The 22906-nt window shown below is 41.9% G+C and overlaps 1 protein-coding gene across 4 annotated transcripts in view; it reads left to right on the top strand.

Annotated features, from left to right (window-relative positions):
- FER (FER tyrosine kinase) overlaps window positions 1–22906 on the top strand; it is a 290188-nt gene that overhangs the window by 208497 nt on the left and 58785 nt on the right. For all 4 annotated transcript variants that reach the window (XM_029053950.2, XM_007672816.3, XM_029053952.2 and 1 more), the window contains one exon: window positions 14610–14733. In XM_029053950.2, coding sequence (XP_028909783.1) covers window positions 14610–14733 — 124 coding nt within the window. The remainder of the gene's footprint in view (window positions 1–14609; window positions 14734–22906) is intronic.

The raw sequence follows: 22906 nt of genomic DNA, 5'->3' as shown, positions 1-22906 counted from the left end.
GAAGTGCCAAACATTTTCTCCCTGAATCTGTCCCATGTTGAACAATGATTGTGCTGAAAGTTGGTCATTATTGCCATTTTTGTTCTTGTATACATACACTGATGAAAAAACTCTTCAGATGAAGTGATGTGTGAAGTTCTGTTCTCTAATTCAAAGCCACTTGTGGTTAGCTAGCATCTAGTTGCTTTATAGTTCTTTTTCTTGCTTTTCTCATGTTAGCTCCCTCTTCCTCTTAGTCATTATTAATTGGGGGGGGAGGCGGGGGAAGGTTACTTTTGTAATTTGGTTATTGCAGAAGCTTCCTTATGTTGATGGTTGTTGCTTTTATTATTTGCACTTTAAGAAATGGGCTATTTCCAAAAAATGTTCTGTTTTTACTTCTGTATTCATGCAAACGTAGTGTACTCCATGACAGCTTGCTATAAAGCTAAACCGTAGATCAATACCTGAGGAATGAGATCACATCCCACTTTAAAGAAAGCTTTCTCTTGGGCACCTCTAAACATTATAACACTGAATATGCTTTCCCAGATGCCATCTGTAGTCATTTAGAAGCAAAAAGCTATTCGGGGTTAGAACCTACACCTGTTCAACATCTAAACAACCTGGCTTTTAATACTCTAAAATTAGAAAATGTATTCTTAGTCATAGATGGCTTAGAAAAATTAAAAGGCTTAGGAGCCATCTATTTGGAATCCCTTCAAATTTAGAGGCTTAACATGCATAAAATATAGTATGAACAAGTTTCGTAGGGTATTTTTTTAAATTTTTTTACTTAAAGTGGAAAAAAATTAATGCCCATTCAACACTGGGGACTCATTACAGATGTTTTTTTCTATGACACTAATCATTTTAATAATGTAATAATAATGTTGGTATTTGTTAAGCGCTTACTATGTGCAGAGCACTGTTCTAAGCGCTGGGGTAGATACAGGGTAATCAGGTTGTCCCACATGAGGCTCACAGTCTTCATCCCCATTTTACAGATGAGGTATCTGAGGCACAGAGAAGTTAAGTGACTTACCCACAGTCACACAGCTGCCAACTGGCTGAACTGGGATTTTCTTTCCCTACTGTCTCTCTGTTGGTATTTCTAAACTGTAAACCTGTTGTTGGGCAGGGATTGTTTCTATTTGTTTCTGAATTGTATTTCCCAAGCACTTAGTACGATGCTGTGCACATAGTAAGCGCTCAATAAATACGATTGAATGAATTTGTAGGTTCAATATGTATATCTATCTATACGTATATGTAGATAGATATATAGATATCTCCCTCTGTGTATGTGTGTATGTATATCCTAGGCACATCCCATTTGATCTTCTACATCTAGGGTTTTTTTTTTCTTATTATTATTGTTTGTCCATGAAAATTACCCAATCGGGTATACCTACTGTTGCAGAATTAAATTTGTCAAAGTAAGCAGAACGTTCCCAGAACTAAATAATAAAATTTTAGGATGGAGGTTTATTTTCCCGATGAAGGACAGAATCCATTTTAGGCATAAGTGCATTACTAACAACATCTTTACAGTAAACCCAAAGGCTAAATTTCTTTTTGAAATTGTTCCAGGGGTGAAAATGTGCTTTACCCGATTGAACTGCTTTATTTCCCCTAAGTGTTTAGTTGTCACCTCTACCTTCAGGTTTAACTCAACGTGATGGAGGTCACGATAGCTGTCTTTACTCGAGAGGGATTCCTCTTTGGAAACTCTGCTGCTCTTCCACCTTACCAATCCACAATCTTCTTTCTAGTATTGTCATGTATTGCCCTGCTAGTTTCCCTCTGTTTACTACGTATTTTTTAAAAAAAAATGGTGTATGAAAATACTTGATTTCAGTTGAGAACCCCTACTTATACTTTATGAAAGCCAAAGCTATCTCTTTAACTTCCCTTTATCTCTTTAACTTCCCAAAATCTCACTCTCACCTTCTTGCTCCCCTGCTAGCCCCGGTCCCGACTCTTCTCCTCTGTTCCACTTATTTCTCAAGGAAGTCTGTTGCCGGTTGTCAAAACTCTGCATGTTCTGGATGTCTGTTCCAGTCTCTCTTCCCCACATACTCTGAGATTGCAAGCCCCATAGAGACCATGTCCAATCCCATCTGTATTTTCTCTCCCGGCAATTAGCACAGTTGTCTGCATACAGTAAGCGCTTAAGAAATACTACTCCAGTACCTGTGCCTCGGACCCCATCCCCCTCTCGTTTTAAGACATGTGCTCCCCTTGCCTCCTGTTCCTTAGCACTTGCTTAATTTCCCACTCTTAGTCAATTCCTTCGGCTCTACCTCCCTCACACTCTTGTCCCTCTGTCGATCTCGTTCCACCAACCCACAGCCCTGGATCGATCCTCACTTCTCTGCTTCTGCACGTGAGCTGCAAAATGCTGCTGGTTGAACTGTAGATACCAGACTGACCTCGTCCATCTCAGATTCCTCTTCACCCGCTGTGACTCTGCCCTCCCCTCCACCCAGCAACAGTACTTCTCCATCTTTACTGATTCCCATGCCCATTGCCCACGCCAATTTAAATCCCTCCCTGTCCCTCCACCTTCTCCATCTCATACTCGTAATAACCTTGCTTGATCGGTACAGTAGAAACTAGGCATGAGCTTTCTAAACTCTCCCCTGCTCTGTCCAGTCCCACCCTCCTTCTGCTCTTTCTTAAGCAGAGAAGCAGCGTGGCTCAGTGGAAAGAGCACGGGCTTTGGAGTCAGGGCTCATGAGTTCGAATCCCAGCTCTGCCACTTGTTGGCTGTGTGACTGTGGGCAAGTCACTTAACTTCTCTGTGCCTCAGTTCCCTCATCTGTGAAATGGGGATTAAGACTGTGAGCCCCACGTGGGACAACCTGATTCCCCTATGTCTACCCCAGCGCTTAGAACAGTGCTCGGCACATAGTAAGCGCTTAACAAATACCAACATTATTATTATTATTATTAAGCTCTTCCATCTTCCCCAGCAGTATCTCAAGAGGTGGTCTCCCACCTCCTTTAAAATCTCACTCCCTCCACCTTTAACCCCATCCCTTTGCATGTTATTAAAACACTTGCCCCCTCCCTTTCAGTCAGTCGGCAGTAATTGAGCGCTTTCTGTGTACATTGCATCGAGGAACTTGGCTTAGTGGATAGAGCATGGACCTGGGAGTCAGAAGGACCTGGGTTCTAATCCTGATTACGCCACTTTTCTTGGGCAAATCACTGCACTTCTTCATCCCTCGGTCCACTCATCTGTAAAATGGAGATTGAGACTGTGAGCCCCAGGTGGGACAGGGATGGCGCTTAGATATTATCTACCCCAGTGCTTATTACAGTATCTGGCACATAGTAAGCACTTAACAAATACCATAAAAGCAAAATAAATTAGACTCAGCCAAACATTTCAGAAATACACTAGTGGTAGAACCTGCTCTCCCGAAACTTCAAAGCCTTACAAACTGACAGAGATGGTCACAAAATATCGTGGTGATTAGAGGAAGAAGGGACCAGAAACAAGACTATGTGGGATTGCCAAGTTCTGAAATAGCAAACTGCTGGGTCCCAAAGTGTTAGGGATGGTTGTGGATGTATAAGTGCTCAAGTGGTAGTTGGCAGGCTCTGACCTAAGACTCTCATTAAATCCACTGCTAAATCCTGCTGGATCTTCCACATTTCCTTGTATTTGCTCCCTGTCTCTCCATACAAATGACCATGACACCTTTCAGGCTTTATTCCACACTTTTGCCCAAGCTGTCTTCCATGAAGGTCACTCGATACACATCTTCCCATTCCTCAAAAACCTCCAATGTTTCCTCATTTTCCTCTGCATCAAGCAGAAGCTCCTTACCATTGACTTTAAATCAATCTTGTGAGGTTGTCTTTGGTGCTCACCTCAAAGATGGTTTATGACGAAGCTCTCTTGCTCAGGTAGTGACTTCAAAATGAATCGAAATGCCATTTAGCTTTCTTCCTGAATACCCTATACCTCTTTCAGTCCCAGGATAAAGAGAAGCAGCATTGTGTAGTGGAAAGAGCATGGGCCTGGGAGTCAGGGGGTTTGGATTCTAATCCCAGTTCTGTCACTTGCTTACTCTGTTGCCTTTGGCAAGTCACGTAACTTCTCAGTGTCTGTTTCTTCATCTGTAAAATTAGGGTTTCAATACCTACTGTCTCTTCCCATTTATGAGGGACAGGGATTGCGTTCAACCTGAATATTTCCTGTCTACCCCAACGCTTAGTATAGGGCTTGGCACATAGTGCAGAACAAATACCATAATTATCATAGAGAATCAGCAACAGATGCTCCTTTAGGCTCAATTAAAACATTTTACTTGAGAAACCAGAGACATTATCTATGGAAGTAGTTTTCGGTAACCCCTATTAAAGTGAATCCCAGGGAAACCAGAATGATTCTCTCCATCAAATTTGGCTGGGTTTCCATATTTTTCCTCTCTTTCCTTTGGAAAATATTTGAAAAGAAATTACAGTGGCATCTAGCGTCTCCTCATAGACATTGGGGAAATTTCAACATGATTTAAACTTGTTTCTGTCTTGATATGAATTAGAAAATGACTGCATATGACTGGGCTGCCTTCTATTTTGAGAGGATCACTGTTATACAGAAAACTCAAAAAAAAGATATAAATATATGTATGTCACGTCCTAAATTATCCTCTCAGTCTACAAGAAATCCAATTCAGCTTTCCCTCCTAAGGTGACAGCTCATGTCATATTCATCAGTGGTGATTCCAGTATAGGCTACTATAACTCATCACACAAATGATGTTTTAAGAATTGGTACATCTAAACATCAACTATTAACATATCAAAACAAGAAGTGTCAACTGAGCAAAAGATGAAACACTAAAGCCCATCCATACACCTAAGAATATTTTTGGGTGTTTATTTTTATTAAAAAACAAAAGCTTTTGACAATTTTGATGTAATATTCTTGCTATTAATTGATGTTTAGTTTCAAATTACTTAGATATTGTGGTATAAGCCTAAAGTGGTGTGATCGTCAAGCAGAAACTCCATAAAGAACAGATTGCATCACCCAGGACCAATATATGAGACCAACATGGGAGCACAAGAAGGTTTCAACTCCCAGAGCAGCAGCCAGATTTCTCAATTCTCCGTTCTCTTCTAATGTGGGGATTGCATTCTTGTTGAACCCTGTGTTAAGGAAAACTCAAGCTGCAGAACTAACTTTATGCCAATGCCACACACATGGTCATGGCTGTGTCTTCCACTCTGGGTCACATTACATTTAGAATGACATGCATTGTTGTTCCCAGATTCCGATGTCCTGGTCCTTCCCCCCCCCCCCCCCTTCTTATGGTATTCGTTAAGCTCTTACTAATGTGTCAAGCCTGGTACTAAGCACTGGGGAAAATACTAGTTAATCAAGGCAGACGCAGTCCCTGTCCCATATGGTGCTCCCAGTCTAAGTAGGAGGGGGGAAAAGGCATTTTATCCCCACTTTACAGATGAGAGAACCCAGGCCCAAAGAAGAGAAGGGATTTGCCCCAGGTCCCACAGCAAGTGGCAGAACCAGGATTAGAACCCAGGTCCTCTGACTCCCAGGCTTGTACTCTTTCCACTAGGTCATGCTCCTTCCCTATCCAAAATGCATAGCCCAGTATATCGTCTTGCAGAAGTGACTGTACAGATGAGTTTATGAGCCTTCTAACAGCCTGGCTCTGCCCCAGCTATTCCATAACAGACTTTCCTGACCTTTTCCAGGCCATAAGAGCCCAGAGTCTACCTTGCCTAAGCCAGCTGCTACTTCTGGAACTTCTCAGAAACCGGCGAGGTTCTGGGGTTCCCTATGGATGTAATGATTTCTGGGAATGGTTGGGAAGGAAGGGGTCAGGGGAGAGGAAGGAAGAACTAATTTGGTCTGGGTCCCACCGGGATCTTACCCCAGGGGCTCTCCAAATCCAACTAGTGCCCTAGAACCAACTCAGCCTGTGCCCTAGAACCAACTCAGCCTGCCTTTGTCCCGAGATATCTGGGGCCCAGAGCAGGTTCCTGATAGACTCAGGTCTGGCCACTGCTCTGGTACTCTATTGTAACTTGAGTATAACCTAGGACTCTCACAAGGTTTGGGGGGTGAGAGGGGAGGGAGGATCAGGACTCCATGCATTTTCAACAGTCCCTTAAAATAGACAGTCTTTGGCTGTAATTTCAACCCTCTTTGACGTCTGGGAATGCAATTTTGGAGCCTCATTGTCCATTATGGTCTAGTAGAAAATGCAGTGAATTGGGTGTCTCTAGCAGTTACTCATGGACCAGATGTGGCGAGGGAAAAACCAACACTCAATTCCAGTAGTAACTCAAGGTGACATATGTTAAAACTCCAGATCCTCCAAAATTAATGACTCCTTCCCACTTTAATCAGGCAGAGAGCAATTGGGAAATGACTAAAACGTTTAGCATTTACAGGAAGAAGCATTCCGATAGAATAAATGTCTGGCTTCAGTGCCCTCTACTTTGACAGAATTTCCTAATTTAGATATGGATCTAGTGGAAACTACAGGACTGGGAGTCAGAGGACCTGGGTTCTGATTCTGGCTCTGCTGCTTATCTGCTGAAGCAAGTCACATGACTTCCCTGTGCCTTATTCCTCATCTGTAAAATGAGGATGAACTGTCTTCTCTCCCTTCCCTTTAGACAGGGATTGTGTCTGAGCTCCTTGAAATGTATCTAGTCCAGTGCTTAGCACAGTGTTTGGCATATAGTAAACACTGAAATACCACCATTATCATTATTATTGTGGGACGTTTGGTTGATTTTTCGTTCATATGGATTTACGGGCCAGTGGCAAAGTCTGAAGAAGAGGAAGTGAAAGCCGACAAGAAGCAGCGCGACCAAGCAAAAAGCACACTGGCCTGGGAATCAGAGGATTTGGGTTCTGATCCCAGCTCTGCCACCTACCTGCTGCGTCACCTTGGGCAAGTCACTTAACTTCTCTGTGCTTCGGTTCTCATCTGCAAAATGGGGATTCAATATCTGTTCTCCCTCCTGCTTAGACCCTAAGCCCCATGTGGGACTTGATTGTGTCTCTACCCCCAGTGCTTAGTACAGTGTTTGGTTCATAACACTTAAAACCCACAATAATTATTACTATTATCCCCACTGGTTTTACTGGGGGATGGCTGTCCCCTAGGGTATGCCTGTATCACAAGGACGTACCAGTCATCGTTGCATTCATTTTACCCCCATTTTTGATCACACAGCCTTACCACTGGTGCCGACTTTTCATTTCGACCTCAGGAAGGGCCTTCCAATGGGCAAAGCAAGAAAAAGCCTGGAAAGAGAGGGAGCCAGAGAGAAAGCCAACCATAGTGCATGTGGGCAGGCACCAAGTGGAACAAAACAAAAACGGATGTAAAGAGCAGAAACACAGAAAGGAATTTTACTGCCTCTTCTCCTCCCTTCTGCTTTTTGTCCCTCTTCACTCTGGTTTATCACCCTCTACTTTTGTGCCCTGTCCTCAGCATTTTTTCTTTTTAATAGTATTTGTTAAGCACTTACAATGTGCCAGGCACTGTACTAAACACTGGGGTAGATGCACAGTTGTCAGGTTGAACATAGTCTCTGTCCCACACAGGGCTTACAGTCTTAATCCCTATTTTCCACATGAGGGAACTGAGACCCAGAGAGGTATAGTGACTTGTCCAAGGTCACACAGCAGACAAGTGGCAGAAGGGGGGATTAGAAACCAGGTCCTTCTGACTCCGAGGCCTGTTCTCTATCCACTAGGCCTCGTGGCTTCTCAGCCGTTTTGACTCACCTTGGGAGAAACAGAGTGTCAACCTCATTCCCTGTTCATGGGTGTGCATCTGAATTCTATCCAGGACACTACTGTAGGGTCTGGGTGATTCAGGCTCTCAGCGGTTGCTTCAATGCTATGGAGCCGGGCAAGCCCGAGATGGCAGACCAGGCCTGGGCCATGGAACGCCAGGGCAGGAAATAGTAGTTTGAGTCCTGTGATCCACAAAGCCCCGGTGGAGTTGGCACTTTTGAAACTTACGTACCTTAAGAATATGGAGAAATTTAGCATGTTGGGTTGTCAGGTATATAGTGATTAATCCTTTGGTGCAGGTTTTGATTTATGTTGTGTCACAGCCTGATCCTTTGGCTTCTTCACGCGCGTGGTATGTAAGTCTCCTGTTCCCGTGTTCCCCTTACACTCTATGAATTTCTTAATTTCCCCCCATAAATCTCATAAAATTGAGTTAGCGATAATCTTGGATTACTGAGAGTTTCATAGAAAGCAAAAGTCCCTCCCAAATTTCATGTCATCTTTTTAGAAGCCTTACTCTTGTCATGTTACCCTTTCTTTTCACATATTTTCATTTTTCTGAGGCTGGTTTGGAATGGGACTTCCATCCCAGTGATTTTTCTACTCCCATTTCCATTGAAAATGAGCCCAGGTAATGAGTAAAAGAAGTGACTTAATCTGCTAGCCCTTCCAAGGATTTGTTGAAGCCATACTGCTTTTATAGCTGCCTATTGGGGCTCTTAATGACAGTCATTAAATATAGAGTTAGAATATTAAGATAGAATGGAGTATGTGCTGAGAAATTTTGAAATATTCCAAGGTGTCAGTGGTTGGTTTCCAGGTAGGAAGTGACATTGCATAGTGGTTAGAGCACGGGCCTGGGAGTCGGAAGGATCTGGGTTCTAATGCTGGCCCCACCATCTGTCTACTTAGGCAAGTCACATAACATCTCTGTGCCCTTATCTGTAAAATGGGGATTCAGACTGTTTGCCCCAAGTGGGACAGGGACTGAATCCAGCCTGATTAACTCGTATCTACCCCCAGCACTTAGTAGTAATAATAAAAATAATGATAACAATTGTGGTATTTAAGTGCTTACTATGTACCAGGCACTGTACTAAGCGCTGGGGTGGATACAAGCACTGTATGATAAGTCCCAGTACAGCGGCTGGCACATAGTAAGCTCTGAACAAATAACATGAAAGAAATGAAGATGCAACCAGTGAAGTGGCATCTGTGAGATTCCCCACAAAGTCTAATTTGCAAAAGAACCCACAGGAGCAGAACTAGTGTCAGTTGAATGTGGGAGATTGGGAGATTGGAAGCTCGTTAAGGACAGGGACCAGCTGTCTTGCATTGTACTTTCCCAAGTGCTTTTCTTTAGTGCTTTACACTCAGTAAGTGCCCAATAAATACCCCTGATTAGTTCATTTGATTATATAGCCTCTTTGGGAGTTATAATTTTAGGTATTTAAAATGAAAATACAAACTAAACGTATTACCTTAAAACCTACTATTTTTTTTCCATTTCCAATTCCCTCTGAGTAAGATGTGCTTTCTTCAAATTTGAATAAATTGTACTCTTTTTCTAGGCAGTCCTTTATAAATTAGAGCCAATTTCTGACCAAGTGTGTTTCCCTCACTGACACACACAGAAGTTGCACTTAAATTTTTGTTGCAGTTCACACAGGCCTTTGTCTAATCCAATATGTCAGTGCACCTACTTGGATTAGAGTCTTGGCAGCAAACTTATTCCTCCATAGTTCTGGTCACCTTTTCATTTCTCTTTTCTTCAGATCTTTCTGCTGTTGAAGCAGTTTGTTTGAATCGTTTGGTGAGTCGAAGGGCTCTGTAGCACACTTTTCAGCAGTTTGCATCTTATTTTGTCAGCTGTGCTTCTCTGCCTCTCTCTTCCTGCTTCTGTAGATCATTTGCCAATTCCCTGAGTGTTTCTGAAGATTCAGTCTTGGTGCTCAGGCTTTTGAAAAGTCATATATTCTCTCAGTGTTTTTTTTTTATTGTTTTCCCTCTGTCGTTCTAATGAATGAGTGATGCTAACTAAATCGTGAATAATAATTATAGTATTTGTTAAACCCTTGCTCCGTGCCGGGCACTGTACTAAACTCTGGGGAGGATACAAGCAAAGCGGGTTGGACAGTCCCTATCCCGCGAGGGGCTCACAGTCTTAATCCCTATTTTACAATTGAGAGAATTAAGGCCCAGAGAAGTGAAATGATTTGCCCAAGGTCACACAGCAGACTAGTAGCAGAGCCGGGATTAGAAACCATGACCTTCTGACTCCCAGGCCCCTGCTCTATCCACTACATCATGCTGCTTCTCCTTATGCCATGAATGTAGCTTGATGAAAATGTGGGCCTGTTTCATTAATTGTCAGCAAGCCTGTAATACTAGCGTTTATCATGAATCCTTGTTTATATTGCAGATTTTGGAAGTATGTGGGAATATAGGATCAGTTTTCCTACAGAACAAGAGTTGTACTGTTTGGTTATGAGAATTCACAACAAAAAAGTTGGTAACCCTCTGAAGACTGCTGAAAACAACCTATAGCCTTGCTTTTCTTTCTCTCTCGCTCTTCCTCTCTCTGTCTCTCTAAACTCTCTTTCTTCTTCCTCCTTCTTCCAATTCCTCTGGGTTGGTTTAGTTCTGAAATGCCATTCAGTATTTTTAACCTCAGTTTCATGACTGTCATATTGTTAAAGTTTTAGAAAAGCAATTTTAAGAAGCCTAACCACTTAATTGTCACTGTTGTTTTGTAATGCCAGGGTTGTATTTTGTAGTGCATTAGATCTCTCTCCTCCACTATAATCACAGGTTATCGACTAATCTGTTAGATAGTAACCAAAATAACAATTTGATGATCAGATGTATTTTATGCAAGGTACATTATTAGAATGCCCCTTTCAATGCAGACATCTTTTGAAAACTTTAATTCTTTCCATAATAGAATTGGAGTCCAATCTAGAAGGGTGCATTTGACTAAATTTCCTGTTAAATGTATCCACACTGTCTAACTCACTTAAAATGTAGTACATAGTGTTACACATTGGGCTGAAACTCATCTGAAAACAATCTCTAAGATTTCTGTAGGTTCCCCTGAGGGTATCCTGAGTTGATTTTTGACGACCTTGAATTCCCATTGTAAATATTTGAGAAGGGCCTTCACGAGTATAGATGTTAATTCCAAAATTCCATCATGTCACTAAACTGATCTCAGCCGAGATTTTCTGCTTCATCTGAAGCAAAAATCAACAGTTTGGAAAAACTCCCTTCTAAATATTTCAGTTTCTTGCTTCTTAAAAGGAATACTGTAATGAAGACCTGAGATTATTTGGATATTTTTGCATTTTCACTGTAATGTTAAACCATGAAGTGGCTGAGTTTTGTTTTATTATAGAAATAAATGGAAGTCAACAGTGATCTGAATGTAATGTGTCTTTTGATGACATTATTAAGATTTGTTTTTTAAAGACTTTATTTCAGTAATGCTTGTGCAACCGACAAGCTTTCAAATCCTGAAACCATATGACTATTTTAAGATCGTGTAATTGGAAGTGATTTACCGACATTTCCTATGGCCAGAAGAACTGTAGTTGGAAAACGAGTTGAAGTAGTCAACTTCCCAGATCTGTTTGCTCACTGACATCTCCCATTTGGGGAGCACTAATTATGTGCCAGAGTTATTGTTGGAAGAAATACAGACCTAGTTTCCCTTCCTCTTTATATTACGTGGCAATGTCTAATAATATTGGAGCAAAACTCTGCTTCTGGCTTCCTCATATTTAGTTTCATTGGCCTAGTACCCTCTTTCAGTAAACATTCGTGTTCTCCTTTTGTATAGATGAATGTGTCCTGCAATAGTTGTTAATGGATATTGTTTCCCCATCGTGTGGTTTCTTCGTTCTTGCTCTTTGAAAATATTGAATTTCCGATGCTTGTAGTAAATCAATAATAGTAAAAATGAGGTCTGCAGTTTGATTTTCTAAACCACTAAACTACTGCTGAAATTATTCAGGCTGATAGGAGCCATAAACAGGAAACCCAGTGTGTCAACTGTAATGAGAAACTTTATTTTTAAATGTATTTCAGAGTTTATAAATAATACGACGACCCCATCCCTGCAAGGAAGTTCTAAAAATTGAAGTGACAGAACAAATTTCCCTCACACAAGCACGTATAGGTATATGCCATGTTAAGCCCGAACGTCTCTCCTGGCGGGGAGCTTTTTTCACGCCCAAGTAACCGATGGCATAAATGTGAAGCCCTGCCCCAAGAAGGACTTTGTGTATTGACAGCAAGTGCACGGTGAAGCATATATCAATTTAGACCTGTCGTTCCCTTGTCAGAATTACCCCCGGAATTGACACTTTTTATTGTCTTTTAAAAGACATTTTACCTTTCCTCAGAGATTCAGTATCCGCTTGATTAACTGAGTGTGGTTGATTTCTACTGCAGATTAATCACACAGTTCCTGCAGCGCATCTCAGGCAACCAGGCCCAAGTCAAACACCAGTTTTTTGCTGCAGGTCTTACTGTGCAAGCTAGAGGTTTTGGGGTTGTTTGTTTTTTTCATGCATTTTGTTAAATCTGTGCTATATGCCAGGCACTGTATAAGCGCTGGAGATAATAAATGTTGGTATTTATTTAGCGCTTACTATGTGCAGAGCACCGTTCTAAGCGCTGGGGGAGATACAGGGTAATCAGGTTGTCCCACGTGAGGCTCACAGTCTTAGTCCCCATTTTACAGATGAGGGAACTGAGGCCCAGAGAAGTGAAGTGACTTGCCCGCAGTCACAGCTGACAAGTGGCAGAGGGGGGATTCGAACCCATGACCTCTGGCTCCCAAGCCCAGGCTGTTTCCACTGAGCCACACTGCTTCCCTAATACAACCTAATCAGGTTAGACACAGTCCCTGTCCCACATGGGCCTCACAGTCTTAATCCCATTTTTTAGGAGGGGGGACTGAGGCCCAGAGACATGAAGAGACTTGCCCAAGGTCACACAGCAGACAAGTGGCGGAGCCGGGATTAGAACACAGTCCTTCTGACTCCCAGGACTGTACTCTATCCACTGGGCCATGCTGCTTCTGTCTTGTGTGTACCGCTGCATCCACCAAGAGGTTTCTAACCTTCCCAGCGAAAGTTGGAAATTCTCTGGTTTGCCTGTGATGCCCGAAAAGCTTGATGTGGTGGCCCATCTAGAATGAAGAGCTCCGGCTCTTGGTCATCAGAGGCGTTTTGGGTTAGTTGTACTTTTTTTCATCTGAGCCAGAGGTGAGCCCAGATAAATGAGAGTATTTTGTGGGTATGATTGTAGTCAATCTAGTAAATACATGACCGTGTGTACTGTTCTATGTCTGCCTTAAAGAAACAGACTCAAAAGTCCCTCTCGCACAAGTTTTGCCTCATTGAGGGTTTGTGGATTTAGAGAGACTGTCCTCTGCCCCTCCTCCCCAACCTCCCTCCCCCCATATATATGTATAATATATACATATATATGTATTTAAAATATAAATGTACCTTAATTGGCTTTCTATGATTTCCCAAGGGAAATGTGAATTTTGAATCAAATTGTAAAGGGAAAAAATGGATCTGGAGGGTTAAGCTGGTATTTACTTTCTAGGCCCTGTCATTAAGTGGAAGACCAGAAACCCATTAAGTCATCACCTCATAGCCTCTGTATCTAAAGAAGACTAGATCTCTGACAGAGAGGTTAAAAAGTGTGGGAGCTAGCAATTAAAATGCTAATCCTTTACGCAAAATACGCCAACTTAATATCTGAGGGCTTTCATGAGAGAAAAAGCAAGGCAGGCCGTTCTTAGTGGAGCTTCTTTCTAATAATCTTTTACTTCATCTTTCATAATGTGAAATATAAATAGGTAGGCTGTTCTGTTAGAGAAATCATAACTGTAATTTCTAAGACCGTGGAAGGAAGTGTCAGTTTTCAATGTTAAAAAATTACAGTTTATGAAAAGTGTCAAGGGGCATTTCCTAAGGGAGACTCTTAGTGTCTATTTGATGTACAGAAATGGAATATGGGACAATGGTTCTGTGCCCAAACCTTGTCATATCAAAGCCCATGGCAAGGTTACTGTCAGAGCCAATTCATTAGAACAAAATTTGTGGTTCTAGTCGGGTTAGTTAACTTTATCTGAGACTTTTAAGTACGCCAAATATCGTGAAGTTAGGATCGTAAACTTCCTACCCAGAAAGACATTTGAACCTATGAGCTTCAGTTTTTGCAATTTTTCACACAAGGGGTGAGTAAGCAGTGGCAGCTCTGACTCGTTCCTAATACCACTTCCAAACCTATCTCTCGGGATGTCCCAATTCTCATAATCCTCTGATCTGAAACCCCACTCTGCTGTCTGGCATTCTAGGACTTTACCTGGTTATGAAATGAACATAATCAAACCTCGGACACTGTGTGCGAATCATAGGTTTATAAGGCAGAATTATTGTCCGATTTTTTTTCGGTAATCACCGAATCCAGTTTCTGCAAAGTGTATTGCTTTGTGCCACACACCATTTTTGTTAAAGCCCAATAATCAACATATTTTGTTATTACTATTTTTATCGGTGTTGAAGTAGAAATGTGTTTTCATGCTTGGTGCAACTTTCAAATGTGAAACATTAGAACACTACAAGGAGGCTGTTTTCTGATGAGTCGCTTGCTCTTTCCATTTTCATTTTTATCCTAGCCTAAAACAAATTGGTTGAAAAGCATGGCTGATAGTGTAATACTTTTTGTTCTGTCAAGCATCCCTAATGGGAGATAATGTGAGTATCATTGCTGTCATGTCTCATTGTCCATATGTCAATTTGTCTAGGAGGTGATTTCCTCTCCTTTCTGAGAAAGAAGAAAGAAGAACTAAAACCTAAACAGTTAGTGAAATTTGCATTAGATGCTGCGGCTGGAATGGCATATCTGGAATCAAAAAACTGCATACACAGGTAAGAAAGAAACTTATTTGGGGAAAAGTTGGTTTTTTTTTTGAGCTACATTTTCCACAGTAGAAAATAGCCAAGCCCGATGTCATGAAATTCGGATAGCTCTTCAGAGCAGTGACTAATTCATTTCCATGACTGCATCTGTATTTTGGGGCCACACGTCTCTTTGAGTACTCTTTTCTTAGTTTCTTCTTCAAATGCCATTGAATCGTTTCCAGTCCGTAGCGACTCCGTGGACACACCCTCTCCAGAATGTCCCATCTTCTGCCATAAAGTCACTCCGGTATGTGTCTCCATTGCGTTTTCTTGGTAAAGATATGGAAGTGGTTTACCATTGTCTTCTTTCGCGCAGTAAAAACTTGTGCCTCTGCCATTGTCTTTGATCAGCCTTCTGATCACGATCCTCTGCCTTTAACTCTTTCCCATGCTGCTGTTGCCCAGAACAGGTGACTTGACTTTGAGGTTTAGGCTTAGACCGTTCCATTATGGGTAACCCTTTATGACATAGCTATAAGCTTCATCAGCGTACGCAAACTCTCCTGCCACGATAAGGTGTTGATTCATAGGAGAGTTTCTTAGTTTAATCCCAACTAATTTAGGTCAGAGAAGCATACCACTAAATATATATTCTCTGTTTAATTGCCAGTGAAGTAAATGGAGCTAGTTAAGCAGAAAATTACTTAAGATGCAAACCAAACAAGAACTCGTTATAATATCTTCATGAACACTAGGGAGTCAAATACAGGCGTCAGTTAAATCATCTAATTAATGAATCATCAGGATGCTGCCATATTAGCAAAATGAGCAAATCACAGGTTCCAAGATTCCACCATTTTCTAGTTTTTCAGATGGACTGGAATAGAAAACCTCGGAAACCCAAGATAAAAACAGAAATACCAGACACCATTGAACTTGGTCAGTTAGCCTCAGGGTGGAAAGTTATTAGAATCCTAAAAAAGAATAAAGTCATTATTGAATGGAAACTACACCCTTCTGACTTGTCATGTCCCAAACCACAGTAGTGAGCCGATAGTGAAGTAAAAAGTTTTAAACTAAACATGATCCTTAAAGCTAAATGTCAACAATTCCTTTAATGCAATGAAAGGATACATCTGGGTTTTCCCTTTGGCCAAGTTTACCCTAATTAAGTTAAGTTGAGAATAAAAGCAATTATAACGATAACTCAGCCCAGCAAAACCTTTCACCTAAAAAAGTCAAAAGATGCAAATGTTTTTCTTACAGTTTATGATTTTTGCATTCAGTTCAAAGGGGACTACAGTGTTGATTGCCTTAGAGGGAAGAAATAAGGCAGGTAAAGCTATGCCCTAATTTTCTGGGGACCTTAACTGTTCTTGTCTGTCCGTCTCCCCCGATTAGACTGTAAGCCCGTCAAACAGCAGGGACTGTCTCTATCTGTTGCCAACTTATTCATCCCAAGCGCTTAGTACAATGCTCTGCACATAGTAAGCGCTCAATAAATACTATTGAATAAATACTATTGAATGAACCAGTTACACCTACCAAAAACTATTCAATTTGTATTCCAAAAAAAGAAATAGAGAATGAAGCAAGCAATTAATGCTCGCTAAAGTAGATTTTCTTTGTTTTTAGTAATGCAGTAATGAAGTTAAAATCCTTCAAAATTTCTCTGAAGATATTTTCTTAAAATAATACGGAAAGGGATCAAAATCCCATCCCCAGTGTCCTTAGCAACCTCCAAAATGTCTTAAAGGATATTGCTTTTACATTGAGAATACTTCCTTATCCCAGACAGAAAACCTGCCAGTGTCTTAATTTCATTCTCATTTCATTTTATGCGTCACTGTGAGATTAAAATCAAGAAAACTCAGACCTTCTATAAAAGAAGCCTAACTTTTTAAAAATAATGATTTCCTCTTTGCTGCATCTTGCTTATTCTGTAGATGTGATTACTGTGAAAGTAGCATAGCAGTGTTTCGTTATAGGAAAGCAAGATGACAACAGAAAAATTTAAACAGTAGTTGCATAAATAATTGGTCTACTTGTTAAGCCTGGCCCCGTGTACTTTCCGTTTCAACTCCAGAGATCGCTGGAGATTTTCATTCCATTTGAAAGGATTACTGTCTACTCTGTGTGAATTTTTTGGGTGTGTTTGGTTTGGCCGGTTTCAGTCATCAGTGAAGTAATATCTGGATTTTCTTTAAAAAGTATAAGTGAATTTGGTCAGTTCATTTAGCATGAATATTTGGCACATAAAGATGTATTCAAATGCCTTTTCTTATTTAGTAGTGTATTAGATTGTTAGGTGTTACCCATTCAGGAATCTATCAAATCAGATTCATTTCACTACAGTCAAGTGCTTGGAAATTTGACAGTGTATTGAATTTAATCAGTTGTCTAGTGGTGACATTTAGCTTTTTTATTTTTTATTGCTGATGAACTCTTTCTCCCAAGCTTTATTTTTAATGAGTGTATTCCTAAAAACCGTTTTCACTCTGTACTGTTCCTTATCTGGGAAATAAAAGATGCCATAAACGCTTTATTGCCATTAGAGTTGATGACCACTAGTGATGGAAAACTATATAAATGCTACGGGGTTATAATAGTATACTATATCCTTCTACATTTTTTGTGCCACATTTTTGGTTGGTTTCGGTTCATTTTCGTTTTCTGTTTTCTCATTTATTCTTGCAAGAGATGTCTTTGGTTTAGGTGGTGGATAGTGACTGAAAAATAAAATGAACTCATTCTGCAGCTCTGTAATTGCATCATTATTTGTGAAGAACAGGGAGTTTGAGTTGATTTGTCATGAATAGTACTGTTTGACAACACTGTGCCACATGCCCATGGCCTAAGGGATGATCATTTAGGTGATTAATAATAATAGTAATGATGGTATTTGTTAAGCACTTAGTATGTGCCAAGCGCTGTTCTAAGCATGATAGTCGATGGAGTCCAGGAGTAAAATACTCCAGATAAGGGTCTCCCTGTAGACTCCAATCCACAGTCTCTGAATGGCTGCCTAGCAAGTAGCTATCCTTAGACCTGACTTTGAGACTCCCCATCACGCTCATCCAACTTTCAAAAACAATGAAATCTATTAAATGGAAGCATAAACAGCATGGGGTGGAATGACCAACTGTAAAAAAGGATATCACCAATGAAAGGAAGTAATTAGATCCTAATATTTAATTAAGCAAGAAGCTTATCCATTGAGGAACCATAGGGAAGTTCTTCACAAGCCCCTTTTTCAGCCTGCCTTGATCTCCATGTAGACATACTGTATGTATTTTTTCAGGTGGATTATACAAAATGTAAAATCTGAGACTTTTTTAAGGCATCTGAGTGATTCTTAAGCCTCTGCTCTAGTACTTCTAAATTCAGAAAATGTGTTCTCTGTTCATGATTAAGAGCAGCAGAGGATGCTCAAACCAGTGGAGTTATTTTTTAAATTTGCATATTGGAGGGGTTATGAAAAAGATAAACAATGAAACAGTTGTTCAGTGCAACAACATTTAAAATTGGTTTCTCCATTTAATTAAATTGAGTTAAAAATTGTTGCCTTTTATCGTGTTTTTCCATATACTATTGTTTAGATTTTTTTCATCTCGTCTGTTAATTAAAAACTCAAGATTAGCATAGTGATGTGGTAATCTGTCAGACGAGCAAGCCCTTATGACTGATTTTCTGCTCTAATATTAGATTGCCGTTATTGAATACACTTAGCTGTAATTTTCTATATAACTTTTAAAGCTGTCTTGCCACAGTTCCAAAAGGGCTGCTTCATGGTCCTTAAAGTGCATTTGATCCCTGATGTCTTCCTTTTCTGTGATACATCAGCTTGGATACAAGAAATGAGATGGTGATGGGTGATGATATGTTTTTTTACTCAGATACCAGCTATGAAAGGGGAGAGAGTTCCAGCCAGGAGAGAGGATGTAAGCAAGGAGTTGACATGGGGAAAGAAGAAGGCAAGGGACAGTTAGTAGGTTGGTGTTAGAGGAGTGAAGTATGTGGGCTGGGTTGTAGTGGAAGAGGAGGAGGAGAGCTGATGGACTGCCTTGAATCCAATGGTGAGGAGTTTCTCTTTGAATGGTGCTTGGCAAATAGTAAGCACTTAAATACCATCATTGTTATTATTATGTGGAAATTGGAGGTGTTTGGGGAAGATGTGCGCAGAATGAATTTTTAGTCATTTTATGTTCCAAAACTTTTATTCATTCAGGTGTATTTATTCAGTGTTTATTGTGTGCAGAGCACTGTACTAAGCGCTTGGGAGAATCCAATATAACAGTAAATGGACCCATTCCCTGCTCATAGTGAATTTACAGTGTAGAGGGGGAATGAGGTCTGACATGACTGAGCCCTACAAGTAATTAAAAATTACTCTGTATAATACCACTCCCCATCACTCCTCTCCCCTACCCTATTTCGAGGGACTTCCTTGACCCACCACCCCCCTCCACCCATCCCCACCTAAGCATGGCACCATCCACTCCTGTCTCCCCAACCCCGATCCACTTCACCCTTTGGGGGGGGGGGGGGGTGAACCAGAGATTCACCCGGCACCTATCCGGCAGGAAGATGGCTCAGCTGGGACCTTAATGGCCAGATACCTCAGTCCTCACCCCAAATGTCAGGGAGCTGGTTCTATTTGACCCTGTCATGTCCCTCAGGGCTACTTCATTGATTCATTCCTTCAGTCGTATTTATTGAGCGCATACTGTGTGCAGAGCACTGTACTAAGCACTTGGAAAGTACAATTTGGCAACAGATAGAGACAGTGCCCTTCTAGGCTGTGAGTCCGTTGTTGGGTAGGGATTGTATCTCTCCCAGCATTTAGTACAGTGCTTGGTACCGGGTAAGAGCTTAAGTCAAACCACTGTTGTTATTCTTCCTGCTTGGAACTCCCCTTCAAACCAGCCAGACCCCAGCTCTCTTCGTTGTCAAAGCCATCCCGAAATCTCACCTTGTCCAATAAGCTTTTCCGTGCTCATTGTCAGTCAGTTGTCTGTACTGAGCATTTGCTGTGTGCAGAGCACTGTACTGAGCACTTGGGAGAGAGCAATACAACAGGCACTTTCCTTGGCCATTTTGAGCTTGTCAGCATCCCAAGTCACGTTAACCCAATAACCACTCTTAGCTCTTATGGATTTATGCCCATTCATAATAACAACAATAATAATGTTGGTATTCGTTAAGCACTTACCATGTGCAGAGCAGCGCTGGGGTAGATACAAGGTAATCAGGTTGTCCCACGTGAGGCTCACAGTCTTCATCCCCATTTTACAGATGAGGGAACTGAGGCACAGAGAAGTGAAGTGGCCTTGCCCACAGTCACACAGCTGACAAGTGGTAGAGCCGGGATTTGAACCCATGACCTCTGACTCCCAAGCCCGTGCTCTTTCCACTGAGCCACGCTGCTTCCCATTCATTTATTTATGCAGTTGTTTCATAGTGGAACTCGAGTGCTACTACGTGTTTTATCCTTGTTTGCCAGTCTGCCCCATTAATAATGATGGTGTTTGTTAAGGACCTACTAGGCGCCAGTCGCTATACGGGGTGGATACAACAAATTGAGTTGGATGCAGCCCCTGTCCCATATGGGTCTCACTGTTTCAATCCCCATTTTACAGAGGCAGTAACTGAGGCCCAGAGAAGTAAAGTGACTTGCCCAGGGTCACAGCAGACAGCCGGCAGAGCTGGGATTAGAACCCAGGGCCTGTTGACTCCCAGTCCTGTGCTCTATCCACTATGCCATGCTCTTTCTCTAGACTGTAAGCCATTTGAGGGTGAGGCAACATGTGTCCTTTGCCTCTGATGTACTCTTCTAAGTGCTTAATACAATATTCTGCAGACATTAGGTGCCCACTAAATAATATTGGTTGATTGGCAAAACTTCTGAGATTTTAAAAAAATATATACTGTAGTTCAGGAAAGAGGCTTTGCACACCATGAGCCTGAAAACTCATCATTCCTCACCATTTGATTCTGTTCTAAAGTGTGAGTTGGTGTGGGTTAGTCGGGGGTCCCCAACTTGAAACACCTCGAGTGATGTGAATTATGTGAACTGCACGAAGGAAAAATGCTTTGTCCAGGCTTGAGAAAGATTTGGATGATCCAGCCATTGGAGTTCCAGCTGGGATATCCATAATGATGCTGCTCGTACACCCACTCCTTTCATCACTCTTGTTCATGGGCTTTTATTTCTTTCCAGTTACTGTTTTCAAGCTTTAATAAAGCCATCTAATGAATGGGGGGAAATGGGGTGTCAGAGCAGCAGCTCACGCATTTGCATGAATGTTGAGGCCAGTCTTTCACAGTCTTACTGTTTAAAAAAAAAAAGTTTTTCCATACTTTGTATTTAGGCCTCTTCTAGCAATGATGCAAGCTGTTTTATTATGGCTTTTTTTTAATCAATCAGTCAACTACAGAGAAGTGTACTAAGCTCTTGGGAAAGTATGATATAACAGAGTTTGGTGGTAATAATAGTGCATTCATTCAATAGTATTTATTGAGCGCTTACTATGTGCAGAGCACTGTACTAAGCACTTGGAATGAACAAGTCGGCAACAGATAGAGACAGTCCCTGCTGTTTGACGGGCTTACAGTCTAATCGGGGGAGACGGACAGACAAGAACAATGGCAATAAATAGAGTCAAGGGGAAGAACATCTCGTAAAAACAATGGCAACTAAATAGAATCGAGGCGATGTACATTTCATTAACAAAATAAATAGGGTAATAAATATATACAGTTGAGCAGACGAGTACAGTGCTGAGGGGATGGGAAGGGAGAGGAGGAGGAGCAGAGGGAAATGGGGGAAAAGAGGGTTAAGCTGCGGAGAAGTGAAGGGAGGGTGGTAGAGGGAGTAGAGGGAGAAGAGGAGCTTAGTCTGGGAAGGCCTCTTGGAGGAGGTGAGTTTTAAGTAGGGTTTTGAAGAGGGGAAGAGAATCAGTCCGGCGGAGGTGAGGAGGGAGGGCGTTCCAGGACCGCGGGAGGACGTGACCCAGGGGTCGACGGCGGGATAGGTGAGACCGAGGGACGGTGAGGAGGTGGGCGGCAGAGGAGCGGAGCGTGCGGGGTGGGCGGTAGAAAGAGAGAAGGGAGGAGAGGTAGGAAGGGGCAAGGTGATGGAGAGCCTTGAAGCCTAGAGTGAGGAGTTTTTGTTTGGAGCGGAGGTTGATAGGCAACCACTGGAGTTGTTTAAGAAGGGGAGTGACATGCCCAGATCGTTTCTGCAGGAAGATGAGCCGGGCAGCGGAGTGAAGAATAGACTGGAGCGGGGCGAGAGAGGAGGAAGGGAGGTCAGAGAGAAGGCTGACACAGTAGTCTAGCCGGGATACAACGAGAGCCCGTAGCAGTAAGGTAGCTGTTTGGGTGGAGAGGAAAGGGTGGATCTTGGCGATATTGTAGAGGTGAAACCGGCAGGTCTCGGTAACGGATAGGATGTGTGGGGTGAACGAGAGAGACGAGTCAAGGATGACACCAAGATCGCAGACCTGAGAGATGGGAAGGATGGTCGTGCCATCCACGGTGATAGGGAAGTCTGGGAGAGGACCGGGCTTGGGAGGGATGATGAGGAGCTCAGTCTTGCTCATGTTGAGTTTTAGGTGGCGGGCCGACATCCAGGTGGAGACATCCTGGAGGCAGGAGGAGATGCAATCCTGAAGCGAGGGGGAGAGGACAGTTGTGATAGTTGTGATATTTGTTCAGTGCTTACTGTGTGCCAGGCACTGGTACTGAGCGCTGGGGTGGATACAAGCAAATCAGGTTGAACCCAGTTCCCTGCCCACAAATAATAGTGTGGACTAGCGGAAAGGGCCTGGAAGTCAGAAGACCTGGGTTCTAATCCCGGTTCCGCCACGTGCCTTGTGGGTGACCCTGAGCAAGTCACTTCACTTCTCTGTGCTTCATTTTCCTCAATTATAAAATGGGGATTCAGTACCTGTTCTCCCTCCTACTTAGACTGTGAGCCCCATGTGGGACAGGAACTGTGTCTGACATGATTAATTTGTTTCTAACCCAGCGCTTAGAACAGTGCATGACACATAGCAAGCACTTCACAAATAAATATCAAATACCAGGGATTTACAGGCTTTTTGATTCTTAAAAGGAGTATCCAACTTTTAAGCAAAGGATGCTTTACCTTTTTTTTTTTTTTACTACTAATAATTGTGAATTTTTTTAAGCACTT

The sequence above is a fragment of the Ornithorhynchus anatinus genome, chromosome X3 (genome assembly GCF_004115215.2).
Source record: "Ornithorhynchus anatinus isolate Pmale09 chromosome X3, mOrnAna1.pri.v4, whole genome shotgun sequence".
Taxonomy (NCBI): Eukaryota; Metazoa; Chordata; class Mammalia; order Monotremata; family Ornithorhynchidae; genus Ornithorhynchus; species Ornithorhynchus anatinus.
This window is presented reverse-complemented; position numbering and strand designations above follow the sequence as displayed.